The sequence below is a fragment of the Cotesia typhae genome, unplaced genomic scaffold, assembly GCF_013202065.1.
Source record: "Cotesia typhae breed Kobodo isofemale line unplaced genomic scaffold, CoteBio_Ctyphae scaffold_13, whole genome shotgun sequence".
Classification (NCBI taxonomy): Eukaryota; Metazoa; Arthropoda; class Insecta; order Hymenoptera; family Braconidae; genus Cotesia; species Cotesia typhae.
The window spans coordinates 15,092,501-15,102,284 of NW_027423774.1; the positions used below are offsets into that span (position 1 = coordinate 15,092,501).

A 9,784-nucleotide genomic window follows, 5' to 3' on the forward strand; every position below is an offset into this window, starting at 1 on the left:
GCGGTACTGTAGAGCAGTAACAGTCGTACAATATAAAGTTCAATTGTAAATGGCGGTTTTTTTGGGAGTTTTAAAAATCCTAAAAAATTAAATTTCATGAAGATTTTTCCATTTAAAATATCTTAAAAATGAAATTTTGGTTTTTGATCAACTATTTGAAAAAGATGCATTAATTCTCCAACATTGTTAAATATGTTTGTAAAAAAAAATGTGAATATATCTATTTTCTTATTTTTTCAAACGAAAGAAGGATTTTTCGTCGGAAATTGACATAGAGAAAATCGCTAAAATTCAAATCTCTGAAAAAAAAATAGACTATCATATCGCGGTTTAGCTGCACAGAAAAAAAAATTAACTTAAATCAAGAGAAAAATTCTTAAACCAAAAAATAATTTTGGAGAGTTTTGTATCAAAACGAAAAATTCTTAAATCAAGTAAAATTTACTTAAACTAAGAAAAATTTCTTAGCTTAGGAATTTTGTAACTCAAATCAAGAAAATCAAATTCTTTAAAACTATTTACTTGATTCAAGTAAATTTTTTTTTCTGTGTGGGAAAAATTTTATTTAATATATAGGGAATAAGGGAAAACAGCCTAGCATCGATAAAATTTCTCAATCAATTATGATATTAAAGAATGATTAATATATAGATTTTTTAACTATTATCTCACTTACCGTTGTCTGCGTATTTAACAAAACTCTCATTCGAAAGACGGGTATCAAAATTCGCCATCAGTGGAGCAATATATTGAGTGGCAGCAAGCCAACTATGAACATATTCTCCGGTATACAAGAATCCACCCGTAGCTATTGTGATGTTTCGAACTTTGTGACCATAAAATAGGAACTCGAATTTCAATTTAACAGTCTGCAAAAATTGTCGTTTATGCAACCGATAAGATAAGAAAATATTTCATTAATCTTTTTGCAGAAAATATACTCACTGCAGCTCTCCTATGACTTTGACTTAAAAGATCATTAACTTTTCGATCAGGATGATTATCCATATCAACCCAGTAAGACTTAGCTACAGTTTCATCAATGAGAAACGTACTATTATAATACTGATGAGTATCTTCTTCTTGTTTGGTGATGTTATTCTGAGTTAAAGTATTGTTTGAAAAATTAGTGAACTTTGATATCGATATATCATCAATATCTGATGTGTTAGATGAAGTCTCGGTTGAATTCATTAAATCAACTCTATTGAATTTGTTATCCATTTTTGAATTGGCATTATCTCGAGTTGCATTAGGCCATCGTGTTTGGTTAGCCCAAACATTAATATTTGGTGGCTATAAAGTTAAAACGATCTAAATTAATATTATACTTTGTTATACTGTCAATAAATTGTTATAAAACTTACAGGTGGTTCAGTAACTGGGACAATAGGTTGAGATACAATAATAGAAGAGTTTTTTCCATTTTTTGTGATATTTGGTTTTAATGTAGTACTTGTGACTGTTGATTCAGCCGTTGAATTCGTTATATTTTCTGTTGAGTAAGTTACGTTAGCCGTTGATTCTGTTTCTGTTTTTATAATTGGAGATTCTTGTGCTAAGTCATGTGATGTTGGTGAAGCTGAAGTACTTGTAGTTGAAGTAGTTGAAGGTAATAACTCTGGCCCTCCTAATGATCGCTTTAAGCGATTTAAGTTTGTTCCTTCATTTAACTCATTTGAATAAAAATCAATTTCATCGATTTTCTCAAGTCCCGTTGAAGATTTATAATAATAATAGGAAAGTTCTGGAAAAGAAAAAAAAAACATTCAATATTATTTAAGATTATCAGTTATAATTTGACAGTGTTTTCGATTAAAAAAACTCAGTAGTTAGAAAAAATATCTTGAAAAATTAAAACTCGTACGTCTTAATTATATACACTTAAAAAAATTTTCTCTAAAAATTACCATTAAATTCACGGTAATCGTGGAACAGATAACACGACCTAATTATTTCGCATTTATCGGTGAGTGAGATAATTTATAACTTTTTAACTTCCCGCTATGAAAATTTTCGGTAATCGGGAAGTTACTGGTTTTTTGAAAATCGAGTTTTCATCGAATTTCGACGTTTTGAGGTTCTAGGAAGCTTCCCTGTCGACTTTTACGATAGCGCGCGCGCGTGTGTGTGTGTGTGTGTGTGTAAAGCTCTCATAACTTTTGAACGACTCGACCAGTTAAAACTCAGTTTGAAAATTTAAACTAATTCGATATGATAGATTTCGAGAAATCTCAAAAATAAAATTTTCAAAAAAATGATGATATAGAATAACTTTTAAACTACTATACCGATTTTTTCTATAATCTAATGAGTTCTTAAGCCTAAAAAACAACGTAGATTGCCGATAACCGCATCAAAATCGATTGAATCGTTTCCAAAATGTCGTAGTCCAAAATTTTCAAAAAAGTGCTCTACTAATGCAACTACTTCTAAATTTTCGAGCTCAAAAATGTCGAAAGCTTGTAGTTGTGAGCTCTAAGAGCTTAAATCTTCGTAATACGAAATTTTCCGAGCGTTTCAATTTTGTAAACATTATAAAGTTCCACATATGGTCTTCTATAGGGTCAACCGATTTTCAGAAATTTTCGTATGTGGTAATTTAGGACAATTATTTTATCCAGTATTTGGCATAATGTATATTATAAGTAAAGTTGTAAAAATCAAAACTTATTTACGCTAAAATGTAGTATTATTATTTTTATAGCAAACAGTTTTAAGATCAGCACATTTATTGAATAAATCAATTGACACCCACATCTTCATAAAAAGCATGAACTGAAGATCAAACTCGAAATTCGTCAACTATGTAGAGAAATTTTTTTTTTGTAAGAAAAAATGAACCAAAACGATGAGTGTTAGTTATTACTGCAACATTACTCCACCAACGAGATAGTTAGTCAGTGCAGTAAGCCAAAAATACAAATATAATTATCTTTTGTATCTACGAAGCTATATGCAGACTCAACCTGTAACGAACAAGCTAAAACTTTTGTAAGTCAGACACAAATAAAATTATTTTATCCCTTCAAGAATGCTTACAAACAGCGCTATTAGTTGTACAGAATAATTTGACTGAAGTTTTGAATTTTCATCAAGAAATCCTTATGCATACATCTTGTGTTATTGCAAACTGTAAATGCCTCAAAAAACTTTCATACGAATCTTATCTATTCTCCACATCTCTACATACATCGAAAAGTAATTAAAAAATAAACTACTTTAAAATAATACTATGAATCGAAATTTTGATAACAAACATTTTATTCATTCATTCTTTGAGCAAATAAAAAACTTCAAGATTTCTCATTATTTGAATAATACCTCCAATAAATTCTTTATCTAAAGACATTATTCTAAGAACAGGTATTATGGAGGTGTACTAGCATATTTAAAAAGATAAATATTTATAGAATTTCTAATTTTGTTTAATTTAGAGAAGTTATAATTTTTAATTAAAGGTTAATAAACCTTTTATAAACACATTATGATCATAATATATTTTTATAATAAAAAAAAGGTAAATAAATTGATTATTCAGTTGATACAAATTCATATTTACAAATATGGTTGTTTTGAAAATTCTGTAAATTAATAACATTACAGAATTTATATCAATTTATTTATTCAAGAAAAAATAAATACACACAAGTGTTTTTGTTCTTTTAGAAGAAAATAACAAAAAAGGTCTGTCAGACTTTATCCTATACAAAATAAAAGAAATTCTTTATTACATAGAAGTGACATAGTTAATATGATGTCAATAATTAGTACTTTTTTTTTTTATAAAACCTTCTAATGAGCAATAACAATCACCGGATGCAGTGGCGTAAAATAACTTCACTCAACCAAAGTTGAATTATGATGCACTAATCATTAAAAATGCGTTATGCTGTACGATCATCTAATATGTTCTTATCATTTTATTCTTTTTTACTACAATATATTCAGAAAGTTTACATGCAGTCCACTCAGAAAATATGAGATATTGTTATGTAAACTTTTAAATTTTAAATGAAAAATATTGTATGGCTACAACGTACTATTAATTTTGAAAGTATTTTCTACAACAAATATTTAGTCCACAATTGCCATTGAAATAATTAATATTTGATCCGATACTAATTATTCTTCGTTTTTATATATAAATTATACCGTTAAGTTATAGACATTGAAATAATTTTTAGTATTTTGTAAAATTCATAGTAAACTTTTTTTTAAATAACTTATACAGAAGTTATCAGCTATCCAACCATAACTGAAAAAAAAAAAGTTAAATTTTATTAAGTAAATATTAACTTAGTTTAATCGATTACAGTATCAGTTGGATATTTATTATTATTAAGTATTCATAATTATCATTAAATATTTTAAATATGTACTGCAGTTATTTTGATTTTGTTTATTGACATTAAGTTTTCAAACGAAAATATATAGAATCAAGACAATTTGTCTCCGAAGATTATGAAAATATTACGACAGTTAATTTTAAATAAACTTTTTATCCATTCAGGAACTCGAACATTCCTGTCTAATTCATAATGAAATATTTATTAGTACATTAAGTGTCAAAAAACACTTTATATGTAATTCTGTTTATTAAAAAAGTGTTTTTCTTTTATTTCATAAAGCATGTTAATTGTATATAATGTATATTTATTTATTGTTGTTATGTTGGCAATTTATTAATATAACGGTAATTTATCATATGCATCAATCGATGATCTCATTCGTTTGTAAAAAATAGTGTAATTACTGATGAATCTAACGTGTTTACATACTATGTATTTTATGTACTGATATTAAATATACTGGAATTGTTCGAGAATATAATGGCCATTATAACAAGACAGTCAACAAAAGTTCATTAATAATAATATAAATACAAAATAGATACTTGTTTTTGCACTAGTAATACTATGATGTAAGAAAATGAAAGAATTCAAGAATTTATACTTTGGCTATGGTTTTTTTATGATTTAAAATAAGATTATAAAGAAAAAAAAAGAAGTTGAAAATTTTATTATACTAAATATAATCCCAGAAGACACACAAATAAAAAAAATTAGAAAAGGAAGCAGAGAATGAGTGCGGGCGGTATAGTAGGAGATGTTTTATATTGGATACAGACGTTTTTCCCCTCCTTGGCTACTTTTTTTTTAATCGAACTTCTCTGATCTCATCCCCACCTTCCTTGCCCGAAATCTCATCATTAAATATATATTTTTTATATTAATTTTTTTTGTGTTATCACTCCATTTCAGGACTAAGAATATATTCTAATTTAGTATTAAAGCTAAAATTAGATATAATAAAATATGATTATGTTAATGAGTCTAAAGTAACAATCACCTGGTTCTGCGAGCACTTGTAAAGATCCTAATATGAAAGATAACGTAAATCCAATAAAGTACACGCAGCTTAACGAGCAATATCGTTCACACGCCATATTCCAAAACTAGGGGCCGATAAACTGCCGCTTCTTTGCGACTTTGTGTCCCTCGACCCCTTAAAAAGATTTTGTTCTTGTTTTATTTTTCAGTGTCTTTAGAAGCTTGACGTCCTTCGATTCACTTCAACGAGGTCACGTTTTTGGCGCCTATAAACGATCACCAGGTTAATAAGCACTTTTCTTATTTCACAATTTTTTTTTACCCTATTTCATTAAATAAAAGATATATGCTTATTTAGTCGAATATAAAATATACATATAATTAACAAAATTTAATGATCAATAAATAAATTAACGAAATTAATATTTTAGTAATATAATTGAACACAATTAAATATTCAACCGGTACCAAAAAAATATAATTTAAACAATCCTTTACTCAAACATGACAACTTTCAATGGGACTGACCTTAGATATGGAATACTCTTTGTGACTGACTTCACTCTTTGTGCTGATTGCTTTTATATTTTTTAGAGTTGGGGGACCAAGAATTTTCATTTTCTTCAGTATCTAGATTATTCGACCTAGGTATGTACTTACATATACGCATATCTACATATCTAGATAAAAGAAAGGGTAAATTCAGTGTAGTAGTCTTATGACGCGCCATCTAGATTAGTCCGGACAGTAGGTATGTCAGATATCTATTTTAATACTTACTTTTAAATTTAAAAAAAAATTTGGAAAATCCAAAAAAAAGTGCACGACTCATAATGCTCATTTAATTATGAAATAATAATAAAATAAGCGAATGTTAAAAATAATATCAAACAGCTGAAATAGGATGATAACGCGCACGCGTCTATAGTGGGATAAATGTACTCAATATATATAGATATAGAGCCCTTTAACTTTTTTTTTAATTTTATTAGTTGAAAACAAACGACTCTAAGTTACCTAGCCATTCGCATTCGGTGAATTAAAAATCTTTCAAAGACTTTTTCGAAAAAAAATTTGACTCAATCAATGGATTTTTTTTCAGTGTTTTCAGGGTTTCATACATGACGGGCAGGAAAATTTTTTATACTATTTCGATGTTTTTTCCGTTTTTATAGCATGATAAATTATTTTAATTTTTTTCAATTTTAATTTTTGTAGAGTATTTCATCCTGAGTAAATCGCGCTTGATGTAAATTAATCTAAATATTTTATTGGCAGATATTGGTATTGATAAATTGGTAAAAGTATTTGAATGTTTCTTGAATTATAATTTTTACAATTCACATTATAATTGATAATATTTTTGTTTGTAACTACCTACCCGTATCGGAAGTGGATAATTTGCGCGCTTGCAACCTTCCTTGTATGTAGTAGCCGTTTCTCAGGCTCCTTCTCCGAAAATTTGACGAGAAAATAGGCAATCCTGAAGATTCTGGTCAAGATAATAGGAAAAATTTATTAAATTATTCTAATGTTATCGGTTCTTGATAAATGTGCAAAGTTTCATTTTAATCTGACGTGTTTTAAAATGGGTGAAAATCACGTTCAAAAATTCTGTTATATAGGTAGATGGATACGATAGGTAGATACAAGTGCAGCTGATAAAAGCATGTTAAAAAAGTTACAGATTTTGAAAAAAAAAAAAAATTAGGAAAACGGTTGACCCAGAAGGCCATCCCTGCAACTTCTTGCTAATTCCATACTCAAATGCTTAGAATTGCACTTATTGCGTTTTTGAGCTCTTCGAAGTTAAAAATATAATTTATGTGTTGTTTTGAGCTCAAGAGTCTGATAGAAGTCTAATTTTGACAGAGGTGTTCTCAATAATACATTATTTTTTTAATTTTCAAACCGCAATTACTTTTAAATGAATGGAATAATTTTCACGCGGTTGGCGGCATTCGACGCAGTTTTTGAAGCCTCATAATGGATCTTTAAGTTGAAATTGATCGAGCGAAGAATTACGAAGTAGTTAAGAAAAAACGCTTTTTTCAGTTTTCTTTTGACAACGATATCTCACGAACGAATAAACTGATTTTGACCAGGCTGACGGCGATAGACGTGGTTTTTTGATATTGAGAGCATATTAGTTTTTGGAATCGTTTGAGGGTTTACATATTTACACATACACACACACATGCATGCATACATACAGGCATCATCGCGGGAATAGTCAGAGGAGCTTTCTACGATCTCGAAACGTCGAGATCCGATGAAAACTCGATTTTCAGAAAACAGGGGTAAAATCAATAACTTCCCGATTTTTGAAAATTTTTAATTTTCTTAGCGGGAAGTTAAAAAATCACGTTTATTTTTAACTTTTTATTAATATAAATTTTCTTACGTAATAACATATTTTGGCACATTATTCAATTCATCAGTTTTTGAAAGCCAGTCAATATCGAAATTAGAGCTACATTGTAAGTTTTTTCAAGCTCATTTTGCTCTTTAATCATTTCTAATCTTTTAGCATCTCGCAAAACTTTCTTTTGACGATCTCGTACGTATAATGCAAATTTTCGATATCTTTGCCTCATAACAAGTAACATTTCTCCATCATTTCCAGCTGGAATAATACCAGATTCTCTGATATAACGAATTACTTCAGCCCAAACTTGACCTTGAACAAATCTAAAAACTGATCCACAACACAAAATGTTATAGAATCTTCTATTGATACATTACGTAATAAAATTTTGTAATATTTGCGCGATTTGTCACATAATTGAGAATTATTTAGTAGTATTTTCCTAATACTGTAGACTTTTGGTCTAATAAAACCAAACATTGTAGTGATTGCAGGACTATAATCATTATTAATTTTTAAATGAAAACTCTCATGCCATTGATTTGTCCCCATTAGAGGTAATTCAACATCTATAAAACTCCGGAAAATGTGAGACAAAAATCATGCATTTAAGAGAAGTAAAGGAAAAACTTACCTGCAATGCATCCATTTTCGGTTCTTTTAACTCCAATTCGACTTTCTTCATCTTTCCACATCCTAATTAACAAAGATATTAAAGTATTCGTCTTGTCAGTACTTCTCCATGTACAAATGTGAGGAATACAATGTGGATTTAAACATAAGTCTGTTAAAAGGCCCAAATAAACATTTTGTACTAAATGATTAGTTTGATCTATCAAGTCTAAAATTGAGTACAGTCCTTCCATTTCCACAAATTTTTCTATCGTCACTGAAAATTTAATAATACAACTCAAAGACAAGCTCCCACGCTGATTAATAATCTGTCAATTAAATCAATCATTAATCAATTCCTGTTTAACTAGACAATAATAACTTTACACTGAAAAAAAAATTAACTTGAATCAAGAGTAAAATTCTTGAACCAAGAAAATAATTTTGAAAAAACTCATTGTCTTGAATCAAGACAAAAAAGTCTTAAATCAAATAAAATGTACTTAAATCAAGTGAAATTTTTTAGTCTTAGAATTTTTCAACTCAAATCAAGAAGATTAAATTCTTCAAAATTATTTACTTGATTCAAGTAAATTTTTTTTTCAGTGTAATTTTTCGTTTACCTGTCATCTGTGATAAAATGATTCTCTTTTTTATTTAAACAATTTTTAATAATTTCAAAAGTGATACAACTATTTTGTTTCCATAAATTGATATCCCTTGAAATTTACTTGTTATAATCGTATTAAATATAATACAAATAAGTATTAATTTTTGTTTATGAAAAGTTGTCAGCCGATCGAAACAGCAAATAGTATCTGTAAATTCTTAATATGCCTGAAATTAGATTCTAATTTTTTACAAAGTAGCGTAAAAATATTTTATTACTTAGAAAAGTGGGGATGACTTCTTGGAATTGGACTAATGAACTTGAGTAAGTAAAAGTAACTATAAAACAAAGAGTTTTCACAAATTCCAATGTAATTTTACAATTTACTTGTCCTGACATACTTGAATGAAATATGTTTAAAAAATGTATTACATTACTGTGAATGAACTCTTCAGGGATTTTTGGCACAAGAAACGTTAATGTCCGCAATGAGTATAAAAATAAATCATTTAAATTAGAAGAATCCTGAAGTTTCGTTAGATTACTTATATTTTGATTTAAAAATTGAAGGGTTTTTTCAATTACACGGCAATCTTTAATAATCTATGAATGAATTAATTAATTAGTCAGGTAATTTGATATTTTATATTTTCAAATAATATTTACCAGCAATGAGCCGTCAAAGTAGGAGAGTTGGCAAAGAATAGAGAATAATAGTTTCCTAAATATAAAATCCTCGTTATTTTGAATTTCTCTTCTGAATACAATTTGAAAAAATTCTTTTATAAGATCAAAGTCAACGACAGGCAAGAATGGTAAAGCTACGAGTTTCATTAGAAGTATTGTAGCTAAATTGTTGCG

The 9,784-nt window shown here is 28.1% G+C and overlaps 2 protein-coding genes across 2 annotated transcripts in view; both read right to left on the reverse strand.

The window, feature by feature from the left end:
* Window positions 1–5,988, reverse strand: part of L(1)g0289 (plexin domain containing lethal (1) G0289) — a 10,111-nt gene extending 4,123 nt beyond the window's left edge. Inside the window, exons 1-5 of the mRNA XM_074254341.1 lie at window positions 5,862–5,988; window positions 5,353–5,599; window positions 1,368–1,747; window positions 946–1,296; window positions 677–869 (exon numbers count right to left, since the gene is read on the reverse strand). Coding sequence (XP_074110442.1) covers window positions 677–869; window positions 946–1,296; window positions 1,368–1,747; window positions 5,353–5,449 — 1,021 coding nt within the window. The 5' untranslated portion in view covers window positions 5,450–5,599; window positions 5,862–5,988. The remainder of the gene's footprint in view (window positions 1–676; window positions 870–945; window positions 1,297–1,367; window positions 1,748–5,352; window positions 5,600–5,861) is intronic.
* A 1,774-nt stretch (window positions 5,989–7,762) lies between these two features.
* LOC141534092 (cilia- and flagella-associated protein 69) lies at window positions 7,763–9,419 on the reverse strand. Its single transcript, XM_074253231.1, is given in 4 exon segments — window positions 7,763–8,019; window positions 8,022–8,270; window positions 8,336–8,642; window positions 8,937–9,419. Coding segments are annotated over 3 exon segments (738 nt in total). The 5' UTR covers window positions 8,568–8,642; window positions 8,937–9,419.
* Between the last annotated feature and the right edge of the window lie 365 nt (window positions 9,420–9,784).